The sequence below is a fragment of the Acinonyx jubatus genome, chromosome B4 (genome assembly GCF_027475565.1).
Source record: "Acinonyx jubatus isolate Ajub_Pintada_27869175 chromosome B4, VMU_Ajub_asm_v1.0, whole genome shotgun sequence".
NCBI lineage: Eukaryota > Metazoa > Chordata > Mammalia > Carnivora > Felidae > Acinonyx > Acinonyx jubatus.
The window spans coordinates 43,817,574-43,845,323 of NC_069387.1; the positions used below are offsets into that span (position 1 = coordinate 43,817,574).

Genomic DNA, 27,750 nt, shown 5'->3' on the forward strand with positions numbered 1-27,750 from the left:
AAGGTATTCTTATAACTTTGTTTCATCCCCTCATGCTAGGCTTTCCCATATAGTTAATAATTCTTTATATCAAACTTCTCCTGGTTTCTGTCTCCTACCTCAACACTGACTGATAACCTTGCCACTCTGGGTCGTTCAACCTTCACATGCAGCCCCTTTAGGGCTAGAACAAATCAATTAATTTGGAAATATGAGTGGGCTTTTTCACCCTACCAAGGGCTTTATCATAATAATGCTTGATATTATCATTTATAATGTATATGTAATTTATTTTAATAAATAAAAAAAGTTTAACAAATGGATGATATATTCCTGAGTATATATTTTTTATGTTAATATAAATAAAGATTTAAAAATAATTCTACAACCCTAAAGGTAAAACCTCAGATACTCTTTGGACCTCGGGGGATTATGATATATCAATGAAGATTAATCCTGGGTAACAAATAAAGCATTCGAATGAGTGATGTTGATGATGGGAGGCAGCATGCATATGTGCATACTGGAGGGTTATGGGAAATCTCTGTACCATTCTCTGAATCTTGCTGTGAACCCAAAACTGTTGTAAAAAATAAAATCTTAAACAAATAACTCTAAGAAAATAATCATATGGCTTGAAGAAATGAGAAATATGTTCTTTATAGACGGTGAAGCAGCATTATATCAGATTTAGGTAGGTTGAAGTGCCTGGTGCTTACAAATATATGTTTTTATTTCTAAGCAGGATTCAATTAAAATTTTTTTGGCCTGAACGTATAAAAATGTACAATTGTGGTCCCACTCTGAAGATACTGACAACCTGAAATATAGAAAATAATATCTAATTAATCTTGGTAATACATAATTTTAAATCTTAATGAACATGCAATCCATTTGGACTAAGAGTTATGTATCTAAATCTGAGTATTTTCCATATTATTTTTATATGGAAACACTTCAACAATGGTGTTTCTAAAGTTGTTCCATTAAGGGGCGCCTGGGTGGCTCAGTCGGTTAAGCATCTGACTTCAGCTCAGGTCATGATCTCACACTCCGTGAGTTCGAGCCCCCCATCGGGCTCTGTGCTGACAGCTCAGAGCCTGGAGCCTGTTTCAGATTCTGTGTCTCCCTCTCTCTGACCCTCCCCTGTTCACGCTCTGTCTTTCTCTGTCTCAAAAATAAATAAACCTTAAATAAATAAATAAATAAATAAATTTGTTCCATTAAAGCTGTTTTTTTTTTCCTATGACAAATTCTTTGAGGCATAAAATAAAGGAGTTGTGAAGAAACTTACGGTTTGGAAAGGAAAGTTAAGCCTTTGGGCCACAGCCATGAACTATTATTTCTTGTCTGGGAGACTCTACACCATGAAGAACGAATGAAGAAGTCCAACATATACTATGAGAAAACAAATTTTATTAGAAGTCACATCAAAGCTCTTATACTCATGTGAACTTTGTAGTAACAAGTCAAGCTCATTCTTTGTGACTTTATAGAATCTTTCAAATTGTAATACAGTGCTACGCACTGGACCCATTGTAAAGATATCTTAGTAGGACTAAGTGAAGAAGACACACTGCCATGGATAATAATTTGGGGTTCTGACAATTGCCCTGAGGTTAATAATAATAACTTGCGAAATATTTATTATTTTAAAAACTCCTAGAGATTCAAATAAGAAGTACCTTTGTAATCTTCTTGCCTAGGACTGCTCCCATGCCTCTCCACCTACCCACCCTAGTGCAGTGATCAAAAAGAATTGTACTATTGGGGCGCCTGGGTGGTTCAGTCAGTTGAGCATCCAGCTTCAGCTCAGGTCATGTTCTCCCGGTCCATGAGTTCGAGCCCCGCGTCAGGCTCTGTGCTGACAACTCGGAGCCTGGAGCCTGCTTCTTGTTCTGTGTCTCCCTCTCTCTGCCCCTCCCCTGTTCATACTCTGCCTCTCTCTCGCCCTCTCAAAAATAAATAAGCATTAAAAAAATTTTTAATAAAAAAAAAGAATTGTACTATTTATGGGGCACCTGGGTGACTCAGTGGGTTGAGCGTCTGACTTCGCCTCAGGTCACGATCTCACGGTTCATGAGCTCGAGCCCCGCGTTGAGCTCTGTGCTGACAGCTCAGAGCCTGGAGCCTGCTTCAGATTCTGTATCTCCCTCTGATCCTTCCCCACTCGAGCTCTCTTAAAAATAAACATTTAAAAAAAATTTTTTTAAAAAAAGAATTGTACTATTTACAATTTGGGAAGACTGAAAAAATCATGATGCAGTTGCCTCAAGGGCAGACATGAGTAAGAGTGGGGAAGGGGATGAAATAACCATTGCTTTTTCAGCTCAAAGTGGTGAGTTTGCTTGATAATGAATGAGGGATACTCACACTTTCCTTTATCTGAGCTCAAGGCCCCCAGTAAGTAAAATGGGAAGATATTGAAGGGAAAAGTACAACAGAAGAGATGATATTAGCTCTCTACACACTTTTAGCTGATGGGGAAAATGCGCCCACATGTAGAGGAGACCCAGATAAAAGCGAAAGCTGAGACTTGAGAATTGACAGTAAAGTTATGAGCACTCCCCTCCCACACACCCCCCCACCCCTCCCCACACACATACACATACACCTGCACATCCATCACATGGCAGAGGGTGGAAGCCTTACTGATTTGCAGTATTTGAACACGACCTTTAAAAAATCAGTGGTTGACATCTAAGCTGCAAAATCACAAGGGCAATCCCTAGGAAAATAGGCTGTAAGTAAATAAATAAATAAACAAACAAACGATAAGAATTAGGAAAAACTGATTTTGCAGTAAAAGCTATACAAGCTCCAAAAATAAGAAATCTAAGAAAAATGAAATACAATGCATGTTTACTAAACTACATTATCAGAAATGTGTACCTAAAACACTTTTAAAACACGCAAAGAAACCAGAAAATGTCTTCCATACTAAAGTCAATAGAAACTTTTCCTGGGAAAGATGTTAGAATTACTGAAAAAAAAAGTATTTTAAAGTAACATTTATGAATATTTGTAAGTTATAAAGGAAACTATGTTCAAATAATTAAATGAAAATATGGCAGCAACATAACAACTAGGAAATATCAGTAGAAAAATGAAACTATGTGAAAAAAACACAGAGAAATTCTGAGTTTATAAATACCTGAAATGAAAAATTCACTCAATTGGCTCTATAGAAAATTGGAGATGCAAAAGAAAAACTTGATGAAACTGAAGAAGGGGTAACAGAATTTATTCATCCCATAGAATGAGAGAGAAAAAATAACAGAGTTCAGAGATCTTCAATAATCAGAAAACCACCATGGGTCTGAATAAAATCAAAGGAGGATAAAAGAAGCAGAAGAAAAACAAACAAACAAACAAACAAACAAACAAACAGAAAAGCAATATTAACACACAGTGAAAGAATAACTTCTTAAATAGCATTTTAAAAATATTTGTGGAACCCAGTGGCTCAGCAAACTACTAACAGAATGAGCACAAGAAACCCACATCTCACGACATGATAATGGAATGACCATTAAGTGACCATTAAGTGTCACTTGCGAACACAGACAAAAAAATAAGCCTGAGGGAACAGGGTGGATTATGAGGTGACTTAAGTCAGTATGAAAATCAGGGAATGGGTGGCATATCTCCCACCTCCAGCAGACTTAAACCACATTTTCTACCACAAAATCCACAGATTAGATCCAGATCTGATCTATGTTCAGATTAGAGGGGGAATGACACCAGCAACAGAAAACAATAGGAAGCCCCAGGCCCTTAATCCCCTGTGGAAACAATAACTTAAAAATACATCCAGACACAAACCCATGTGTAGTCAGGCTAATCATTTTTGATAAGGGTGAGAAGACCATTTAGTATGGAAAGGGTAGCATCGTTCACACATGGTGCCAGGAAACTGACTACCCACACACAAAAGAATGAAGGTGGATGGTTAGGTTTATGCCCCATAATAAAGTTCATTCAACATGGACTAAATATCATCGGGACACCTGGGTGGCTCAGTCAGTTTAAGCATCTGACCCCAGCTCTGGTCATGATCTCATGGCTCATGAGTTCGAACCCACATCGGGCTCCACACTGACAGTGCAAGAGCCTGCTTGGGATTCTCTCTCCCTCGCTGTCTGCCCCTCCCCCAATTTTGTGTGCACTCTCTCTCCCACACACACAAGATAAATAAATAAACTTTTTTAAAAAATCGGGCTAAACACAAGGCACCTGCTTGGCTCAATCGGTTAAGCATCTGACTTCAGCTCAGGTCATGATCTCACAGTTCGTGAATTTGAGCCCCATGTGGGGCTCTGTGCTGACAGCTCAGAGCCTGGAGCTCGCTTCAGATTCTGTGTCTCCTTCTCTTTTTGCCCCTCCCCTGCTCACACTCTGTCTCTCTCAAAAATAAACATTAAAAAATTTTAATAAAATTTTTAATAATTTTTTAAAAAATGGACTAAACACACAAACATAAGATGTAAAACTATCAAATTCCTTGGAGAAAACATGGGGGGAAGTACATAAAATTTAATTTGGCAATGGCTTCTTGGATATGACACCAAAAGCACAGACTACAAAGGAAAAGACCATTGTAGACAAATGGGCTACATCAAATTAAAACATTTCTTTGCATCAAAGGACATGATCCACAGAATGAAAGATAGAGTGGAAAAATGCTTGCAAGTCATATATCAAAACAAAGATTTATATCCAAAATATATAAGGAATACAATGTCACTAATAAAAACAAAAACCCAATAACCCAAATAAGAAATGGGTAGGGGGTGCCTGGGTGGCTTAGTCGGTTGGGCGTCCGACTTCGGCTCAGGTCACGGATCTCACGGTCCGTGAGTTCGAGCCCCGCGTCGGGCTCTGGGCTGATGGCTCAGAGCCTGGAGCCTGTTTCAGATTCTGTGTCTCCCTCTCTCTCTGCCCCTCCCCCGTTCATGCTCTGTCTCTCTCTGCCTCAAAAATAAATGAAACGTTAAAAAAATTTTTTTAAAAGAAATGGGTAAAGGAATTGAATAGACATTAGAAAATATACAAATGGTCCAAAAGCATATGTAAAGGTGTTCAATATCACTGATTGTCAGAAAAATTCAAATCAAAACCATAATGAAATATCACCTCATACTTACTAGGATGGATACTATTTAGGAAAAAGGAGGTGGAAAAAGAGGACCCTGGCACATTGTCATTGGGAAAGCAAATTGGTCAGCTATTATGTAAAACAGTATAAAGCTCCCTCCAAAAATTAAAAATAGAATTGCCCTATGAATCAGCAATCCCACGTGTAGGAAATTTTCTAAAAGAATTGAAACCAAGATCTCGAAGAGATACCTGCACACCCATCTCACTACAGCATTATTCACAAAAGTCAACCAGTAGAAGCAGCCCAAATGTCCACTGATGGAAGAAAGGAGAAAAAAAAAAAAAAACAGTATACACAGAACAGTGTAATATTATTATTCAGCCTTAAAAAGGAAGGAAATCCTATCACATGCTACAACATGGTTGAAATTCCAGGACATCATGCTGAGTGAAATAAGCCAGTCACACACACACAAGAATACGATTCCACTTCTAGGAAGTATCTAAAGCAGTCAAACTGATGGAAACAGCAAGTAGAATGGTGATTGCTAAGGCTTCGGGGGAAAGTAGAGAAGTTCATTCTGTCCATTGAGTATGGAGTTCCAGTTTTGCAAGGTGAAAGTTCTAGAGATCTGTTGGACAACGATGTGAATACAGTTAGCACTCATGAACTGTATGCTGAGAGTTGGGTAAGATGCATGAAACTGTTAAAGTGTAGTGGATAAGATGTGAGACATTGTGTGATTCGAACTATATGATGTCCTGGAAAAAAAATAATAAAACTATTGAAACAGTAAAAAGATCAGTGGTTGCCAGAGCTGAGCAAGAAGGGAAGGATTGATAATAGGTGAAGGACAGGATTTTTAGGGCAGTGAGCCTATATTATATAAATATGTAATGGATGATAAAAGTCTTTACACATCTCTCCAGTCTCATAAAATGTACATAATCAAGAGTAAACCTTAATTTAAACTATGGTCTTTTGGTGATAAAGATGTGTCAATGTACTTTCATCAGTTGTAGCAAGTGTAACCCTAAGGTGGGAGATATTAACAATGGGAAAGTCTATGCATGTGTAGACAGTAAGCGTATATAGGAAACCTGTGTGCCTTCTCTCAGCTTTGATATGACCCTAAAATTTCTCTCAGAAATAAAGTTTATTTTTTATATAAATGGGTAATATGGTAAATTTTCTATTATTTTTTTTACCACAATTAAAAATAAAATAAAAAGCAAACAAACAGAAGGAGGGGATCTTGAAAGCAGCAAGGAAAAAGCTACTAATTACATTTAATTACAACTAATAATATGATTAATAGAGAAGTTCTCACCAGAAACCATGAAGAATAAAGACAGGGAAGGTCAAAACCAAAGAGCTGAATGTGCTGAAGAAAACAAAAAAAACAAGACACAAACCAAAACCCCTCAAAAAAAAAAAACCCCACAACAAAGCAAAACATGACAAAGAAAGCTTGTCACACAAACGTTCCAAATTCAGCAAAACAGTCTTTCAAAACAGAAGGTGCATGACGACCTAACAGAGTTTCTTAGCAGACCTGTTCTCCGTAAATGTTTTTCAAGCTAAAAGTAGATGACAAGGGATGGTGTCCACAAGAAGGAAAAAAGATCAATAGAAATGGTAAATATGTGGGTAAATTTAAAAGCCTCTGTGTGTGTTTGCTTCTCTCAATTTTTTAACAGGTAAGATTATTTAAAGCCACAATTATAACACTGTATAGTTGGGTCTATACCATATATGGATACAACCTTGTGCTGGTAATTGAGCACATCAGAGAGGAAAGAAAACCTTATTTTGTTAGCACTTGTTGATTTCTGTGGTGCACAGTCACTGCGAAAGTTTCAAGTCACCAATGTGAAATCATGAGCACGGTGTTGAAAAAGATATGCATAATTAGTGGTCAGAAACCAGTATTAGCTGGCTTCAGCACTGTTTCAGAAGTACATACAGGTTTCCGTCCCTATCTGAAAGTAGAGCGCTTTTATGAAATCATCCGTAAGCTGAAATGGCGTAAATTGAATAAGCTATTATCATTAATGCATATGTAAAATTTTCAAGCATTCCCAGACTGCCACCTTGTCCCTGGACTACTACACCCTGCCTCTGTGCCCAAGCATCCCTGAACCTCATAATCCCAGAATCTGTGTCACTGAGGCATTTGCTTCACCAGCCAGAGTCACAATGACTATCTATCCCCTGAGATGTAATTACAGTATCCCTCGGATATCGGCACATGCCTCCACCGTAGCCATCAGTTCCAGAGTGACAGCAAGTGAAACTGCCCAGGACCCTACACCGTGGAAGTTCCATTTGCACTTGTTCCTAGCACTATGGCTCCAATACTGCTTGGAGGGGTTTGAGTGCCAGCATGCCAAGAAGGGTCACCTCAGCCAAACCTTCTCCCATGCACAAGCCCAGAGAGGGTAGAATGTTTTCTTTTTCTTCTTTCTTCTTTTTACTTGCAGTACAGCTAACATACTACAGTGTTTTATTAGTTTCAGGTATGTAATAAAGTGATTAAGCATCTCTATACGTTTCTCATTGCTCATCTTAAGTATAGTCTTAATCCCGTTTACTTATTTCACCCATCCCCCATCCACTTCCCTTCTGGTAACCATCAGTTTGTTCTCCATAGTGAGAGTCTGTTTTTGGTTTGTCTCTTTTTTTCCTGGTTCACATGTTTTGTTTCTTAAATTCCACATATATGTGAAATCATACAGTCTTTGTCTTTCTCTGACTGTCTTATTTCACTTTGCATTATACTCTTTAGATCCTTCCAAGTTTTTTCAAATAACAAGATTCATTACTTTTTATGCCTGAGAAATATTCCATTGCAATAAACACATTGCAATGGTGTCTATACCTTTTCAAATTAATGTTTTTATATTCTGTGGATAAATATTCAGTAGTGGAATTATAGATCATAGGAGAGTTCTATTTTTAATTTTTTTAAGGAATGTCAATACTGTTTCCACAGTAGGCTGCATCAGTTTTCATTCACAGTCATGCACAAGCGTTCCTTTTTCTCCACATCCTTGCCAACACTTGCTGTTTCTTGTGTTTGTTTTTAATGCCTTCCATAAACTTTTTTTTTCAACATATGAAATTTATTGTCAAATTGGTTTCCATACAACACCCAGTGCTCAGTTTGTTCTCAGTTTTTAACAGTCTACATAAGAGACTCTTAAACAAACTGAGGGTTGATGGGGGGTGGGAGGGAGGGGAGGGTGGGTGATGGGTATTGAGGAGGGCACCTTTTGGGATGAGCACTGGGTGTTGTATGGAAACCATACAAATGGAAACCAATTTGACAATAAATTTCATATGTTGAAAAAAAAAAGAGTCTCTTATGCTTTGGCTCTCTCCCACTCTAACCTCTTTTTTTTTTTCCTTCCCCTCCTCCATGGGTTTCTGTACCATATGTTTTCACTCTTGTGTTTTTTTTTATTTTAGCCATTTTGACAGATGTGACATGATATCTCATAGTAGTTATGATTTGCATCTCCTTGATGATCAGTGCTGTCGAGCATCTTTTCATGTATCTGTTGGCCATCTGTGTTTCTTCTTTGGAGAAATGTCTGTTCATGTCTTCTACCCATACTTTAATTGCAGTATTTGGAGGGTTTTATTGATTTTTGGCTTTTTTTTTTTTTTTTTTGGTGTTGAGTTGTATATGTTCTTCATGTATTTTGGATACTAACCAACCCTTTGTTGGATATGTCATTTGCAAATATCTTCTCCCATATAGTATGCTGTGTTTTAATTTGGTTATTTCCTTTGTTATGCAGAAGCTTTTTTATTTTGATTTAATCCAAATAGTTTACTTTGCTTCGGGAAGCATATCTACAAAAATGATGCTGTGGACAATATCAGTGATATTACTGCCTCTGCTCTCTTCTAGGATTTTTATGGTTTCAGCTTTCACATGTAGGTCCTCAATCCATTTTGAGTTTATTTTTCTGTATGGTGCAAGAAAGTGGTCCAATTTCATTGTTTTTTTTTTTTAATTTTAATTTTATTTTTTATTTTTTTAAATTTACATCCACATTAGTTAGCGTTGTTTTGCATGTAGCTGTCCAGTTTTCCCAGAACTATTTGTTTAGGAGACTTTTCCCATTGCATATTCTTGCCTCTTTTGTCAAAGATGAATTGACCATATACTTCTGGGTTTATTTCTGGGCTCTCTATTCTGTTCCATTGATCTCTGCATCTATTTTTGTGCCAGTATCACACTATTTTGATTATGACAGCTTTGTAGTGCATCTTGAAATTTGGAATTTTGATACCTCCAGAGATGCTCTTCTTTTTCAAGATTGCTTTGGTTATTGGGCATCTTTTGTGGTTCCATACAAATTTTAGGATCCTTTGTTCTGGTTCTGTGGAAAAATGCTGTTGGTATTTTTATATGGATTACATTAAATTTGTAGATTTCTCTGGATAGCATGCACATTTTAACAATATTTGTTCTTCCAATTCATGAGCATAGAATGACTTTCCATTTGTGTTGTCTTTCATTTCCTTCATCAATGATTTACAGTTTCAGAGTACATGTCTTTTACCTTCTTGGTTTAACTTATTCCTAGGTAATTTTTCATGCACTTTCAAATGAGATTGTTTTCCTTTTTTAAATTTTTTTCTATGTTTATTTATTATTGAGAGACAGAGTGAGACAGAGCATGAGCATGGGAAGGGCAGAGAGAGGAGACACAGAATTTGAAGGAGGCTTGAGGCTCTGAGCTCAGAGCCCCACGCGGGGCTCGAACCCACCCACTGCAAGATCATGACCTGAGCCGAAGTTGGATGCCCAACTGACTGAGATTTTTTTCTTTCTGCTACTTCATTGTTGGTGTATAGAAATGCAACAGATTTCTGTATATTGATTTTTGTGTCCTGCCATTTTACTGAACCCACGTATCAGGTCTAACAATTTTTTGGTGGAGTCTCATGGGTTTTCTAAATAGAGGTATGATGTCATCTGCAAATAGTTAAAGTTTTACTTCTTCCTTACCAATTGGATATCTTTTATTTCTTTGTGTTGTCTGATTGCCGTGGCTAGGATTTCCAGTACTATTTTGAATAAGATTGTGAGGTGGGCAACCTTTTCTTATTCCTGACCTTAGGGGAAAATCTTTTAGTTTTTCACCATTGAGGATGATGCCCGCTGTGGACTTTCATATATGGCCTTTATTATATTGAGGTATGTTCCCTGTAAACCTACTTTGTTAAGGATTTTTAACAAAAATGGATGTTGTACTTGTCAAATGGTTTTTCTCCAGCTATTAAAGTGATGATATGGGTTTTATTTTTTCTCTTGTTGATGTAATGCATCACACTGATTGATTTACAAATACTGAATATTTGCATTCCAGCAATAAATTCCACTTGATTAGTGTGAATAATTTTTTAGTGTATTGTTGGATCTAGTTTGCTAATATTTTATTGAGGATTTTTGCATCTGGGTTCATCAGAGATAATAGGCTATAGTTCTGGGTTTTGTTGTTGTTGTTGTTGTTGTTGTTGTTGTTTTTCTAGTGTCTTTATCTGGTTTTGGTGTCAGGGTAATGCTAGCCTCATAGAATGAATCTGGAAGCTCTCCTTCCACTTCTATTTTTTAGAATGGTTAGAGAAGAATAAGCATTAACTCTTCTTTAAGTGTTTGGTAAATTCACCTGTGAAGCCATCTGGTCCTGGAAGTCTTTTGTTACTGTTCAATTTCATTGTTGGTAATCAGTCTATTCAATTTTCCATTTCTTCATGTTCAGTGTTGGGAGGTTATATGTTTCTAGGAATTCATCCATTATTTTTAGCTTGTCCAATTTGTTGGCATATAATGTTCTTTTACAATCCTTTGTATTTGTGTGGTGTCAGTTGTTATTTCTCCTCTTTCAGTTGTAATTTTATTTGATTCCTATCTCTCTCTCTCTCTCTCTCTCTCTCTCTCTCAGTGAATCTGGTTAGAAGATTATCAGGGTTTTTTTTTTAATCTTTCAAAGAACCAGGGTTTTTTTTTAATCTTTTCAAAGAACCAGCTCTGGATTTCATTGATCTGTTCTATTCTTTGTTTACTTTCTATATCATTTATTTCTGCTCTAATCTTTATTATTTACATTCCTCTTCTGGTTTTTCCTTTGTTTTTGTTTCTTTTTCTAGCTCCTTAAGTGTAAGTTTTTGATGTTTATTTGTGATTTTTTCTTCTTCTTGATGTGGGCCTGTATTGCAATAAACTTTCTTGTTAAAGAGCTTTTGCTGTATCCCAAACACTTTACACTGTTGTGTTTTCAGTTTCATTTGCCTCTATTTATTTTTTTATTTCCTCTTTGATTTCTTAGTTGTCCCATTTACTGTTTAGTAGCATGAAATTTAACTTTCATGTATTTGTGTTCATTCCATATTTTTTTCTTGTGGCTGATTTCTAATTTTATAGCATTGTGGTCAGAAAAGATGCATGGTATGACTTCAGTGTTTTTCAGTTTGCTGAGTCTTGCTTTGTGGCCTATTCTGGAGAATGGTCCATCTGCACTTGAAAAGAATGTGTGTTCTGCTCTTTTAGGGTGGAATGTTCTGAATATATCTGTTAAATCCATCTGTTCCAGCGTGTCATTCAAAGCCACTGTTTCCTTGTTGATATTCTGTTTGGATGATGTATGCATTGGTATAAGTGGGGTGTTAAAGTCCCTTACTATTATTGTATTTCTATCAGTTACTTCCTTGTAGTTTGCTACTAATTTCTTTATGTATTTGGGTGCTCCCATGTTGGTTGCATAAATATTTATAATTGTTTTATCTTTTTGTTGGATGATTATAGAGTGCCATTCTTTGTCTCTTGTTACAATCTGTTTTAAAGTCTGTCTGAAATGAGTATTGCTACCCTGGCTTTCTTTTAGCTTCTATTTGCATGATAAATGCTTTTCCATCCTTTCACTTTCATTTTCATGTGTTTTTAGCTCTGAAGTGAGTGTCTTGAAGGCACATATACATGGGTCTTGCTTTTTTATCCATTCCATCACCCTGTGTCTTTTGATGGAGCACTTAGTTCATTTACATTCAACGTACTTATTGACAGGTATGTAATTATTGCCATTTTGTTACTTATTTTATGGTTGTTTTTGCCATTCAATTCCGTTCCTTTCTTCTCTTGCTCTTTTCTCTCATGGTTTCCTAGCTTTCTTTAATGACATATTTGGATTCCTTTATCTTTATTCTTACATATCTATTACTGGTTTTTGATTTCTGGTTACCATTAGGTTTATGTTAACATCTTCTGCATATTATAGCAGTCTATGTTATGTTGATAGTCTCTTTTGAACCCATTCTTACTGCTCTCCCACCACACATTTTAGGTGTATGGTGTCATACTTTATATCCTTTTATTTTGTGAATCCCTTGCCAGATTTTTATAGATATACTTAATTTGAGTGCTTTTGTGCTTCCTGTTTTTCTTAGTCCTCCTTGTGGTCTTACCTTTCCACTCAAAAAGTCCTTGTTAACATTTCTTGAAGGGATGGTTTAGTGGTCGTAAATTCCTTTAACTTTTGTTTATCTGGGAAACTCTATCTCTCCTTCTGTTCTGAATGATAGCCTTGTTGGAAAAAGTATTCCTCATTGCAGATTTTTTCTTTCATTCAGCACTCTACATGTATCATGCGGTTCCCTTCTGGCCAGCAAAGTTTCTGGTGAAAAAAGCAGCCAATAGCCTTATGGTGTCTCTGTTGTATGTAACTGTTTTCCTTTCTCGTGATGCTTTCAAGATTCTCTCTTGATCCCTACTTTTTGTCATTTTAATTGCTATGTGTCTTGGTGTAGATCTCCTTAAGGTAACTTACTTCACCTATTATTTCTTCAAGTAAATATTCTACCACCTTTTCTCTCTCTTCTCCTTCTAGGATCTCTATAAAGCAAATGTTATTACATTTGATGGTGTCTCCAAACTTCCTTGTTCTATTTTCATTTATTGTTATTTTCTTTCTCAGGGTCAGTTGGATTGCTTTCCACCACTCTGTACTCCAGGTTGCTCATGTGTTCTACTTCCTTTAGTGAACTATTTACTCCTTCTGGTTTACTTTTAATTTCAGTTATTGTGTATTTTTTCTTTCTCCGTTGAGGGTCTCACCGAGGTCTTCCACTCTTTTCTCAAAGTCAGTGAGTATCTTTATGGCCATTGCTTTAAATTCTCTATCAAACATACTACTTATCAATGTTTCGTTTACATATTTTGCTGTGATTTTGTCCTATTCTTTCACTGAAACATTCTTCTCTTTCCACATTTTGCCTAACTCTGTGTCCATTTCTGTGTGTTAGGAAAGGCAGCTACATCCCTGTTCTTGAAAGTAGCAGCTTTATGAAGAAGAGTTCCTGTAGAGCCCTGCTATGCAATGTCACTTGTTCAGAAGAACCTGGCATTACAGGGGTGTCTCCTGTGTGTTGTGTGAGCCCCACTGTTGTGCCTGAGCTGCTATTGCTTTCACTCCAGTCATCTGCAATGATTCTCTGAGTCTGTTGGGAGCAGAGTTTGGTTCTAGTGTTATTAGTGGGACATCCTGGGGTTTCCTTGAGCTTGAGTTGAGTCAGACCAGGCATTTGCCAAAGATTCGGTAGCACAGAATGGCAGGGCATCATTCCTATGTTCTTCCATGAGAAGTTTTGTGAGCAGTGCATGCAGTCAGACTAGATATCAGACCTCAGCCCTCTACTGGGCCACATTTGGACCTGGATGTGTGGTACGTTCCCTTGTTTCCCAGGGCAGGAAACCTCTGGAGTGGTGCTGGCCCCTGTTGTGGCTGCTTGCCTACTACCAGGCTTGTGGCACCACTTTGGATAGGCTCTGGCCAAGGGCATATTGAAAGGGGCAGGTTCAAAAGAGAATGTGAGGCAAGGAACATGGTATTAACAAGGCTTACTCAGGTCTGCTGTGGGAAGAGACCTAGGGAGGCGCTTGGCAGAATAGGTGGGTTTGCAGGGTAGCACAGAAGTAACATACGGTGTAATCAAGTTGGGTGGAGATCATCGGCAAAGCACTGATTCTCACAGGTGTCTTGGTCACTATGCTAGAGAGCAAGAGAGGGAGATGGCACCAGACAGCTCCTTTGTTCTTGGAAAAGAATATCCTAAAGATCCCTGCCCTCCAGCACACGCTCTGAGATTAGTAAGTATATCTCTTTCTTGTATATCCCAGGTGTTTTTCAATTCATGTTTTTGTTGTGCTGTCTCTTTAAGGGTGAAGAATAAGTGTTCTATGCTCTCTGGGCTCTCCCAGAGCTACAACTACTCGGTTTTAAAGATGCAGGTGTTCACATTAATCAAAGAAAGATTCAGAACAACACAGTCCTCTCAATAGGAGCAGAAAAGCATGAGACAAAAGGCAGCACTCTTCCTCGAGGAAAACTCTCAAGGGAGTAAGAATAAAAAGGACATACCTCAAGGCCATAAACGTCATATATGAAAGACCCACAGCTAATATCATTCTCAGTGTGGGAAAAACCGAGAGCCTTCCCCCTAAAGTCAGGAATACAACGGGGATGTCTACTATCACCACCACTGTTCAATGTAGTGTTGGAAGTCCTAACCTCAGTGACCAGACAACAAGAAGAAATAAAAGCCATCCAAATCAGCAAGGAAGAAGTCAAACCTTCACTCTTTATAGACAACAGGATACTCTGTGTGGAAAACCCAAAGACTCAACCCAAAACCTGCTAGAACAGATTCAGGAATTCAGCAAAGTCGCAGGTTGTAAAAATCAATGCACAGAAATCAGTTGCACTTCCGTACACCCTTAATGAAGCAGCAGAGAGAGAAATCAAGGAATTGATCCCATTTATAATTGTCCCTAAAACCATAAAATATCTAGGAATAAACCTAACGAAAGAGGTAAAAGATCTGTATGCTGAAAACTATAGAAAGTTTATGAAAGAAATTGAAGAAGACACAAAGAAATGGAAAAATATTCCATGCAAATGGATTAGGAAAACAAATATTGTTAAAATGTCGATAATACCCAAAGCAATCTGCACATTCAATGCAATCCCTATGAAAATAACACCAGCATTCTTCACAGAGCTAGAACAAACAGTTCTAAAATTTGTATGGAACCACAAAAGACCCCAAGTAGCCAAAGTAATCCTGAAAAAGAAAACCAAAGCTGGAAGCACCACAATTCCACACTTCAAGCTGAATTACAAAGCTGTAATTATCAAGATGGTATGGTACTGGCACAAAAACAGACACTGAGATCAAAGAAACAGAATAGAGAACCCAGAAATGGACCCGCAAATGTACGGCTGACTAATCTTTGACAAAGAAGGAAAGAATATCCAATGGAAAAAAGTCTCTTCAGCAAATGGTTTTGGGAAAACTGGATAGCGACATGCAGAAGAATGAATCTGGACCACTTTCTTACACCATACATAAAAATAAACACAAAATAAATGAAAGAACTAAATGTAAGACAAGAAACCATCAAAACCCTAGAGGAGAAAACAGACAGCAACCTCTTTGACCTCACCCACAGCAATTTCCTACTATACATGTCCCCAGAGGCAAGGGAACCAAGAGCAAAAATGAACTATTGGGACCTCATCAAAATAAAAACTTCTGCACAGCAAAGGAAACCATCAACAAAACTAAAAGGAAACTGGTAGAATGGGAAAAAATATTTGCAAATGACATATCAGATAAAGGGCTAGTATCCAAAATTTATAAAGAACTTACCAAATTCAACACCTCCCAAAAACAAGTAATCCAGTGAAGAAATGGGCAAAAGACATGAACAGACACTTTTCCAAAGAAGACATCCATATGGCAAACAGACACATGAAAAGATACTCAACATCACTCATCATCAGGGAAATACAAATCAAAACCACAATGAGATGCCACCTCACGCTTGTCAGAATGGCTAGAATTAACAACTCAGGAAACAACAGCTGTTGGTGAGTATGCAAAGAAAGGGGACCCCTTCAGCACTGCTGGTGGCAGGCACTCTGGAAAACAGTATGGAGTTTCCTCAAAAAACAAAAACAAAAACAAAAACAAAAACAAAAACAAAAAATAGAGCTACCCTACGACCCCGCAATTTCACTAGTAGGTATCTATCCAAAGGATACAAAAATGCTGATATATATATATATATATATATATATATATATATATATGTATCACTAAAAATTAACTAACTTGGATTTAAATAAAGTCTTAAAAAATAAATAAATTTCCAGGAGTTAAGCCAGGTTGATTATAAGAATTCACAAAATAAGACCCCTCTGGTTTTTGAAGCCAAATGTAATGGAAATTCATCTTATCTGAGTGTGTTCCCCATGTCTGGGGTGCTTTGTGTGAGGGCCTTTTTTTCTCCTCTCTCCACACTCATGGCATCCCTCCTTCTCATGCACGGTCCTCAGGGTCTGCCTAGCTTGTGGCTGGATCTTTGGACTTTCTACGCTCTTGGATGTGTCCTATTTTCTACATTCAGCTGTTCAGAGTCTGTTCTGTAAGTCTTTGGGTCATTTTCTAGGTTATTTACAGTTATGTGGGTGTTATCTAGTTTTGTCCATGAGATGAGGTGAGTTTAGGACCTTCTTACTCTGCCTCTTCCCCAGAATTTGGGATACTATTTTCAAAGTGATCAAAGGCAAAAAATAACTCTCAACCAAGAATACCTTACTCAGCAAAGCTATCATTCCGCAATACAGGAGAGATAAAGAACTTCCCACCATCCCAAGGGATGGTGGATTGGATCAGTTTCTACTTTGGCCGTAGGTGGCAGTCACAGGATTACAGCAACATGACTCCCCTGGTGATCTGTTAAAGCCATGCATCATAAGTACTAGACCTCTATCCCATAGAAATGCTAAAGGGAATTCTTCAAACTGAAACAGCAACCAAAAAAATCATAACATAAAAATGTATGAAAGTATGCAATCACTGGTACAGACAAAAGGAAAATGATCCTTGACAGTGGTCCAGGCAATAATGTCTAGAATATGTCACCACAAGCACAGGCACCAAAAAATAAAATAAAAAGTGAGGCTACTTGAAATAAAGAGCTTTTGCACGGCAAAGGGAACAATCAATAAGCTGAAAATACAATGTATTGAATGAGAGAATGTAATTGCAAACCATACATCTGACAAGGGGCTAATTTCCAACATATAAAAAGAACCTTTCCAACAGTATAACAAAAAAGAAACTAATCCAATTTTTAAAATGGGGAATGGATCTGAGTAGACATTTTTCTGTAGACATATAAATGGCCAGTAGGTACATGAAAAGGTGCCCAACAAATGACTCATCGGGGAAATACAAATCAGTGAGCATAAAGTAATGAGATAATCACCTCACATCTGTTCAGATGACTTTTATCACAAAGAGAAAAGATATTGGTAGAATGTGAAGAATGGGAAAAATTCAGGTGAGAGTGTAAATTGGTGCAGCCACAATGGAAAATAGTATAGTGGTTTTTCAAAAAATTAAAAATAGAACTATCAAATGATCTAGTAATCTCACTCTTGGTATATATTAAAAGGAACTGAAATAAGCATTTCAAAGGGATCTCTGTACAGCCATGCTCAATACAACATTACTTACAGTAGCCAAGATATGAAAACAAACTGTCTTCCAACAGATAAATGGTTATGAAGATATGATATGTATAATGACATGATACAGATATAGATTAGATATAGATATAGATGATATAGATATAGATGGATATGGAAGTTAATTAAAGTCATAGAAGGGAGGAAGAAATGATAAACATATATTTATTTGAAAGTTGATGCTAAAATATGAATAGTAGAAGAACTCGTGGTAGCCTCAAATGGAACAATACACCAAATTCCAAGGGCATCATCAATAGAATGGATAAATACGTTGTAGCAGAATCAGACAATAGAACAGCAAGGAAGTGTCGAGAAATTACAAATTCATGCAATTATAGGGATGGGTCTCACAAGTTTAGCTTTACCCAAAAAAGCCAAATATAAAGTATACACATGGTATGATTTCATTTATATAATGTGCTCTTTAATGAAGAAAAGGACATGAAAGGGGTATTTTGCAGTGCTGGTAAAATTCATTTCCTCATTCCATGTGACAGTGACACTTGAAAATTCTGCCATCTGTTGGCATGGATGACATGTGTTTTCATCTGTATGTATATAATACTTCAGTAAAATTATAAGAGAATATTATGAAAATATGCAAATACGTTTAAAAATTCTGTCAAACATTTAAAGAAGAGTTGATGCTTATTTTTCTCAAATTATTCCAAAAAATATGAATGGAAGGAACACTTCCAAACTCATTCTATGAGGCCAGCATTACCCTGATTCTAAAACCGGACACCCCACCAATAAAGAGAACTATGGACTGATATCCTAGATGAACATGAATGCAAAATTTCTCAACAAACTACTAGCCTATTGAATCCAATAGTACATTAGAATAATCATTTACTATGATCAGGTGAGATGTATTCCTGGACTACAATGGTGGTACATTATTTGTAAATCAATCAATGTGATACAGCACATTAATAAAAGAAAGGCTAAGAACCTTATGATCTTTCCAATAGATGCAGAAAAAGCATTTGACAAAATACAACATCCAGCCATGATGACTCAACATAATAACCATCAACAAAGCAGGGATAGAGGGAATATGCCTCAACATAATAAAGGCCATATACAAAAAACCCACAGCTGATATTATCGTCAGTGGGGAAAAACTGGGAGCTCTTCCTCTACAGTCAGGAATAAGACAGGGATGTCCACTCTCACCATTGTTATTTAATATAGTACTGGAAGTCCTAGCCTCAGCAATCAGACAATAAAAAGAAATAAGAAGGAGCCAAATCAGCAAGAGAGAAATCAAATTTTCACTACTTCTAGATGACATGATACCCTATATAAAAAACCCAAAAGACCCCACCAAAAAGTTGCTGGAACTAATACATGAATTCAGTAAGTTGCAGGATACAAAATCAATGTACAGAATTCTGTTGCATTTCTATACACCAAAACTAAAGCATCAGAAAGAGAAATTAAAGAATCAATCCCATATAAAATTGCACCCCAAACCATAAGACACTTAGGAATAAACGTAACCAACCAGGTGAAAGCTCTGTACTTAAAAACTCTGAAACAGTAATGAAAGAAATTAGAAGGTGACACAAATAAATGAAAAAAACATTCCATGATCATGGATTGGGAAAAAAAATATTGTTAAAATGTCTATACTGTCCAAAGCAATATACACATTTAATACAATCCTTATCAAAATACCAATAGCAGTTTTCAAGGAGGTAGACCAATCTTAAAATATGTATGGAACCACAAAAGACCCCGAATAGCCAAATCAATCTTGAAAAAGAAAGGCAAAGCTGGAGGCATCACAATTTTGGTCTTTAAGATGTATTACAAAGCCATAGTGATCAAGACAGTATGGCATTGGCACAAAAATAGACAGATCAATAGAACAGAATAGAAAACTCAGAAATGACCCATAACTATATGGTCAACTAATCTTTGATAAAGCAGGAAAAAATATCCAATGGAAAGAGGATGGTCTCTTCAACAAATGGTGTTGAGAAAACTGGACAGAAACATGCAAAAAAAAAAAAAAAAAAAAAAAAAAACAAACCAGGATCAGTTTCTTACACCATACAAAAAAATAAATTCAAAATGGATAGAAGGTCTAAATGTGAGACAGGAAACTATCAAAATCCTAGAGGACAACACAGTCAATAACCTCTTTCACATCAGCCATAGCAACTTCTTATTAGATATATCTCCTGAGGCATAGGAAACAAAATAAAAAATGGACTATTGGGACTTCATCAAGATAAAAAAGCTTCTGCATAGAGAAGGAAGCAATCAACCAAACTAAAAGTCAATCTTTGGAATAAGAGAAGATATTTGCAAATTACATCTGATAAAGACTGAGTATCCAAAATCTATAGAGAACTTATAAAACTGAACACCCAAAAAACAAATAATCAAGTGAAAAAATGGGCAGAAAACATGAATAGACGTTTTTTCACAGAAGACATACAGATGGCTAGCTAACAGACACATGAAAAAATGCTCAACATCACTTACCATCGGGGAATATTACAATGAGATATCACCTCACTCCAGGTAGAACAGCTAAAATGAACCACACAGGAAACAACAAATGTTAGTGTGGATGCATAGAAAGGGGAATGCTCTAGCACTGTTGGTGGGAATGCAAACTGGTGAAGACACTCTGGAAAACAATATGGAGGTTCCTGAAAAAGTTAAAAAGATAACTACCCTAGATCCAGCAATTCCATCTCTAAGTATTTACCCAAAGGTTAAAAAATACAGATATGAAGGAATACATGCAACCCAGTGTTTATAGCAGCATTATCAACAATAGCCAAATTATGGAAAGTGCCCAAGTGTCTATTGACTGATGAATGGATAAAGAAGAGGTGTTACATATATATAATGGAATACTACTCAGCCAAAACATAAAAAATGAATTAATTTTTGCTGTTTGTAATGATGTGGATGGAGCTAGAGAGTATTATGCTAAGTCATACTGAGAAAGACACTTACCATATACTGTATGCTTTTACTCATGTGGAATTTAAGAAACAAAACAGATGAATTTAGGGGAGAAAGAGGAGAGACAAACTAGAAAACAGACTCTTACATAGAGAGAACAGAGTGATGATTACTGGAGGGGCGTGGGGGAGGAGATAGGTTAAATGGGTGATGGGTATTAAGGAGGGTACTTGTGATGAGCACTGCATATTGTAGGTGATGAATCACTAAATTCTACATCTGAATCTAATATTACACTATATGTTAACTAACTGAAATTTAATAAATTGCAAAAAAAATATGACTTCTCTGTTGCAGAAGGCATTTGATAAAACTAATATTCTTATTTGAAAAAAATAACTTTTAAAAACATAAAAATAAGAGAAAATACCTCTCAAATATCTAGAGTAGTCAAGACAACAAAGCAAAATTAATATATATGTATTTTTTAAAAAATAGCTTTTTAAACAGGAAATTGAAATAAAAATACATAACTGGGGCGCCTGGGTGGCTCAGTTGGTTAAGCATCTGACTTCGGCTGGGGTCATGATCTCACAGTTTGTGGGTTTGAGCCCCACATCAGGCTCTGTGCTAACAGCTCAGAGCCTGGAGCCTGTTTCAGATTCTGTGTCTCCTCCTCTCTTGGCCAGCGCCCCCCCCCCCAACCTATGCTCATGCTCTGCCTCTCTCTGTCTCTCAATAATAAATAAATGTTAAAAAAATTAAAAATAATACATAACTAGATTAATGAAACAGATTAGGAGGTGAAAATTTATACCCACACATACAGGGAATGCAGATTTCAACAAAGATGCATAGTCATTCACTGGAGAAAGTATAGTCTTGTCAACAAACGCTGTGGAAATAACTATCAAATAATGTTAATAATTACATGCCCTAAGCTCCATACAAAAATGCTCCAAACTGATTGTAAACCGAAGTGTAAACTATCCACTTCTTTTAGTTTTTAGATAGACTTTTTAGACAGAACTCCAGAAACATGATCCAAAGAAGAACAAATTGATGAAGTATACTTCATCAAAATAAATGACTTCTGCTTTTTGAAGACAAAGAAAAATCACAGACTTGAAGGACATAACTGTAAATCATACATCTAATAAAAGACTTGCCGCCAGGTTACATAAAGAATTCTCAAAATGCAAATAACAAAAATTAAATATAATCAAATATTTCATGAATTACATCACCAAGAAACAGAAGATTGGCAAATGAGTACAGGAAAAGATGCTCAAAACTGTTTGTCTTAGGAACATTCAAATTAAAACCACCATAGACCAGACTTCCTGTTTTGGAAAAATATAGAGGATAGACTTTTCCCTATTCATCCCACTAAATATAGCTAGAACCCCTGGACATTATACATAATAAGACAACATAAGAAGATTTAGAAAGGTAATGAGAAAGCTGGCAGATCCCAGCCCTGGAAAACCGAGAATGACAGGGAGGTCAGCTCCCTGGAATTTCTCTTCACCTCACATATCCCAGACTGGTGCCTGAGAGGCCAGCAAACCACAGACACAACAGGTACACACAAAAATCCCCCAAATATTTTTTCTCTCCCGTCAAAATAACGGGGAAAAAGCATGCTGGAAAGACAGAAAAGTTTTTGATACTAACTGCATTATTCCAATCCAAAACCATTGACTATCCAATAAAAATATAACTCAGGCTTGCAGGGGAAATCAAGAGATTCTCCAATAAATTAAAACTAAGAAAATGTACCACCACCAGATCCGCTCTGAAAGAACTGCTAAAGGGAATTATCTTAACAGAAGTTAAATGATAAAAAGAGTCCTGGATCATCAGGAAGAAAGAGGGAACAAAAGAAAGAATAAAACTACCATTAGGCTTAATGGACGGACTTTCCTTCATCTCTTGTATTTTCTAAATTGTTTGATATTTGAAGCAAACTTATCAGTTGAAGCAAAATTATAACATCCATGTGATTCTCAACATAAATAGAGAAATATTTAAGACAATTCTATTGTAAATGGGACACAGCAGAGGGACATAAAGAAAAGTAAGGCTCTACATTTTACTTAAGCTGCTGTGGGTTGTGATAGACTGTGTAGTTGTGATATATGTATATATAATTTTACAAAGATATATAATAGATTACTATCTTATAAAGCATATTAGAGCTTATATACTTACATATATAACTCTCTATATAAAAATTAAATGTAAAGAAAAGAATCTACTTTGCTATAAATTTTGTTCCATCAATTACGTAGTGATGTAGAAAAGTATAACCTTCACTTTTATCTCGCAGCATCACAAATACAGCATCACAAATGGATCATAAACCTTAGTTAAAAGTTAATAAATCAATAAATCCTAGAAAGTCATATAGGAAATTATATTCATGAACTCTAACTAATTTCTGAAATGGGTCCCAAACAAGCACCAATGCCCAAAATGATAAATTGAATTATAGTAACATTAATAAATTTTGGTCATTAAAAGAGTAAACATGCAAGTCACAAGAGTCAAAGATCCATTTGCATCTTAAAACTCAAAAAAGAGCTCTTATCTAAAATATGACAAGGACTTCTAAAAAGGGAAAAGAAGACACCATCTAGGAGAAATGGACAAGTCACACTTGAGCACTTCTCACTAACACAAAGGAAACGATCCTAATGAGTTACAGCCCAGAAAATGGTACTGTTATAAAACATTCAGAGCTTATTATATTAATTTTGTCAGACTACTGCGTTTTGGATCAAGAACCCATTTGGTACAACATGTATTCACGCAATAAGCTAGAAAAATGTTGGAATAATCTAATAAATTGAAATACACACATACCTGTGAAGGTGAAATTTCATTCTAATGCTTAGAGGAAAATGTGTTATGATTACTCATAAATACCATGATAGTGTTATATTTCTACATTATTATTTTATTGTGATAAATATAATATTGACATGCCTAAATATATTATATACTATATTGTTATGCCTCATATATATTATTATAATTACAAAGTAATATGTAAAAAAGATACAGTAAAGGCTTTTCTTTTTTTAAGGTTTTATTTTTATGTAATCCCTATACACAGTGTAGGTCTTGGACTTAGAACCCCAAAATCAAGAGTCGCATGCTCTACTAACTGAGTCAACTAGGTGCCCCAAAAGGCTTTCCATAAAATAATTCTTCATAGTGCCCTCACCACATATTAAGAGTAAACTAAAGTTGTATCTGAGAATAGATTTTAAAATATCATATTCTGTCGCGACCAGCGTGACAAACACCGAGGTCAGGGTCCTGAGGGTAGGAGAATGCAAGAAAAAAGAGAGAAGAGAAAGTTTGGGAACAGGAGGGTCCCCTGGGCTGATGGCCCAAGTGACGGCTTTATTGTTGCTGTACACAATCTTTTATAATGTAAGACTCTTATGGATCAGGTCATTCTAAGAATAATCAGGTTTCACATAATCGCTGCCAACCAAAACATTTAGTTCTGTGTTTCTTGTGCATTTTCTAGACGGGTCACAAGACCTTGTTGGTAAGATTGCTAGCAAAACACAGTTCCCATGTTTGTTTCTATCTGACTCGGGGTAGAAGAAGGGAGGTAGCATTACTGCCAACACCTGCAGACCACAGGCTTCAGGAATTAACTTTCTCAGCCTTGACAAGGCTTTCGTATGCCCTTGAAAGTGGGGGAATGGGAGGGGGAACCACCGGGTTGGCTAAGTCAACAGGGAACGTTGTTCCACCCAGTCTCAGCCTGGCACCGGGGCCCGGCCCCCCACAATATTCATATAAGACAGCAGTGAAAATTCACAAACTATAGACAAATGCGATAGCATAGATGGATTACACATACATGAGGGCGAAGGGAAACACATATAAAAATTCATACCGCATGATTCCATTGACATAAAGTCCAAAAATAAGCGAAGATATTTCATAATATTGAAATTGGCAGGGCTGACAAAGGCCTGATGTGTGGTAAAATTAAATAGCAAAGTTTATTTCTGCCAAAAGAGCATTTATAGAAGCACAATTTTCTATGAAAAGCAAGAAGTGGAAATTATCAAGTGTACCTTAAAATATAAAAATATAAATAAAATATCATAGAGTCAAACTAGGTAATATTAATAGACTTTGAAATAAACTATAAATATGTACAAACCTATGAATGAACTCTACAAATATTCTATTAACTGACAAGCTATTAATAAAATTTGGAAATATTTGAAATCTTACCATTTCTTCTTCATCATCTATGTACAGCAGGTTAGAGTTCTTAGAAGCACAGGACATAAAACTCTCATTCCATGATTTTCTCTCAGTGCTAATGTAATAGCAATTGTTGGAATACACAAACCACTCTTTTGGACAACCACAGTGATGTGCTGGAGAAAGATTATGAGATATTACCCAAAAGCATTTTTTTTAAGTTTTTTTTTCAATATATGAAATTTATTGTCAAATTGGTTTCCATACAACCCCAGTGCTCATCCCAAAAGGTGCCCTCCTCAATACTCATCACCCACCCTCCCCACCCTCCCACCCCCCATCAGCCCTCAGTTTGTTCTCAGTTTTTAACAGTCTCTTAAGCTTTGGCTCTCTCCCACTCTAACCTCTTTTTTTTTTCCTTCCCCTCTCCCATGGGTTTCTGTTAAGTTTCTCAGGATCCACATAAGAGTGAAACCATATGGTATCTGTCTTTCTCTGTATGGCTTATTTCACGTAGCATCACACTCTCCAGTTCCATCCACGTTGCTACAAAGGGCCATATTTTATTCTTTCTCATTGCCATGTAGTTCTCCATTGTGTATATAAACCACAATTTCTTTATCCATTCATCAGTTGATGGACATTTAGGCTCTTTCCATAATTTGGCTATTGTTGAGAGTGCTGCTATAAACATTGGGGTACAAGTGCCCCTATGCATCAGCACTCCTGTATCCCTTGGGTAAATTCCTAGCAGTGCTGTTGCTGGGTCATGGGGTAGGTCTATTTTTAATTTTCCGAGGAACCTCCACACTGCTTTCCAGAGTGGCTGCACCAATTTGCATTCCCACCAACAGTGCAAGAGGGTTCCCGTTTCTCCACGTCCTCACCAGCATCTATAGTCTCCTGATTTGTTCATTACCCAAAAGCATTTTGAACATAACAAATTCTAGTAAATTTACATACTTGTATATGGATATACATGCGTACATATTTGTGCACCCTCACAGACCCATACAAATAAAACAAAATATGCTCACGTACACACAGAGAGAATGGTCAGCTTCTCATTCCCTAACTTATGTGTCCATATAAAGGAAACACACAAAAATATCCATCTCAGCATGCCCTGAGATCACTGAACAAAGCCACTTTTTTAGAATAGTAAAATGATTTATGTCTCATCATGTTATACCAGAAGAAAATTGAGGAAATTGGTAACAATGGGTATGACAATTTTAAATGAGTATCTCTTCATATTGTTGCCTAAGAAGTAATACTCTCGTATAATCATCATTTCTGAACCATTATTACCCAGTTTTGTAATTAATTTTCCTCCAAAACTCCAGTACCATTGTTGCCCAGCCAAAGGTAGAGATAAAATAGAAACTATGTTAATATTAGAATTTTGAAAATCACTTTGTACCTTTCTGGATCTTTGTTGTCAGGGACAAATTTTTCTGCTCTGGTATTTCAGTAGCTGAAAAAATTAAATGAAGCCTCATAAAAATTTAATATTAAACCAAATACATCGTAATGATTTGAGTTTCTCAATTTAAAACTTTCTGTATTGTTTAGAATTAGAAAACTGTAATAAAATTTATATTACTAAGCAATATTAATAAAGTAATGATTAGGGAGAAAATATTTCGAAAGCCTACAAACCCAAACCTCACCATCTCTTACAGTATTTGGCATAATCGATCTCAAGAATTAATTTGTATTTCTCAACAACATTTCTCCTAGATCATCTCTTTGGGTAATGACATCTGAACACATGTGTAATGCTGTCTGCAATTATTCTTTTATATTTTTGACAAATTCAGAATAACCATTGCACATTCAGAGCACATATGCATTAAAATGGAAATTCTATTCCATAATAGTAGGAGACATTTTGAGGCACTGACAGTCATTAAAATGAAAAGTTCCCAAATAGTCATTCAAACACTTACGGGTAATAACTACTATTGTTACCACAGTGGACATCAAGACAAGGCAGATGATTCCCAGGATCCTAGCAATGAGCTTCCCTGGAAATAATAGTAAATATTTAGAAGAGAAATAAAAACACTGAGAAAGGATGGAAGGGAATAATTATTTAGGAAAGTTACATATAAGAGAACTACAGATGCACAGGGAGTCACAAATAAACACTTGGACCCCAAGCCCATATCTACCATCATAATCTTTTTCCAGAATATACGATTGCATTTTAAGTAAAGGTAATACTCCATGAGCTTTTGGTCAAAGACTACAAATTACAATAGCTGAGTAAAGTTAGTCTTTAGATTTCAATTAGAATACCATTATCCAACTCCAAGCTCTGATATTCACAAATGAAAACAATGAGCTCATTCCCGGCTCATTCTCTACACCCCTGCACCTTAACTGCACATCCTAGAACAGTTATACTGTGTGCATATTAAATGTTTTACCTTTGCAGTGATAGTTCTTGTCATTCCCTTGAAGATCCTGAGAAGCATTTTGAAGATTTAATTCTGCATAGAGCAGTTCCTGCTCAGTTACTGAAATGGAAATATTAGTGCCCTTGGGTTTCATTTGCTGTCTCTTTGAGTCTTTCATCAGATTAAGTTCTGCATAAGTAACTTCTTGACTATTCATGTCTGCAGCTGAGTCGTGTCAGGCACAGTGCTGTATGAAACTGTACTGAAGGTCTTGATAAATAGTGTATGTAATGTAAGGACAAGATTGCTCACACGGGGTGGAGTGCGGGGTAAGTGATACTACTCTTTTGCAGTTGAACAATGTGAAATCTGGTACTAATTTCCTAAGAGCTTTAAAGGAGTGTGTCATGATAGAATAAATGGGTTTTACTCTGATATTCTATGTTTGACACAGTAGTATTGGTTGGAAAAATGTAAAGCA

At 36.4% G+C, this 27,750-nt stretch overlaps 1 protein-coding gene across 2 annotated transcripts; it reads right to left on the bottom strand.

The window, feature by feature from the left end:
- Nucleotides 1-619: 619 nt before the first annotated feature.
- LOC106965694 (NKG2-F type II integral membrane protein-like) lies at nucleotides 620-27,573 on the bottom strand. Of its 2 annotated transcripts, XM_027055025.2 has the most exons (6): nucleotides 27,300-27,573; nucleotides 26,817-26,894; nucleotides 26,288-26,341; nucleotides 24,892-25,040; nucleotides 1,274-1,377; nucleotides 620-799 (listed from the first exon to the last, which is right to left on the bottom strand). In XM_027055025.2, exons 1-6 carry the CDS (start codon nucleotides 27,484-27,486, stop codon nucleotides 670-672), a joined length of 702 nt encoding a protein of 233 aa, XP_026910826.1. In that variant the 5' UTR covers nucleotides 27,487-27,573; the 3' UTR covers nucleotides 620-669. The 2 variants fall into 2 exon arrangements, with proteins under 2 accessions (XP_026910826.1, XP_026910827.1); XM_027055026.2 differs by lacking the exon at nucleotides 26,817-26,894 and having other exon boundaries at nucleotides 27,300-27,572.
- Nucleotides 27,574-27,750: the final 177 nt, after the last annotated feature.

Coding starts and splice junctions, on each gene's coding strand:
- LOC106965694 (XM_027055025.2), bottom strand. CDS start 27,486: ATGAATAGTCAAGAAGTTACTTATGCAGAACTTAATCTGATGAAAGAC. Junction 26,342..26,816: donor AACAATAGTAGTTATTACCC/GTAAGTGTTTGA, acceptor TAATTTTTTCAG/CTACTGAAATACCAGAGCAG. Junction 800..1,273: donor TTAACTTTCCTTTCCAAACC/GTAAGTTTCTTC, acceptor TCTATATTTCAG/GTTGTCAGTATCTTCAGAGT.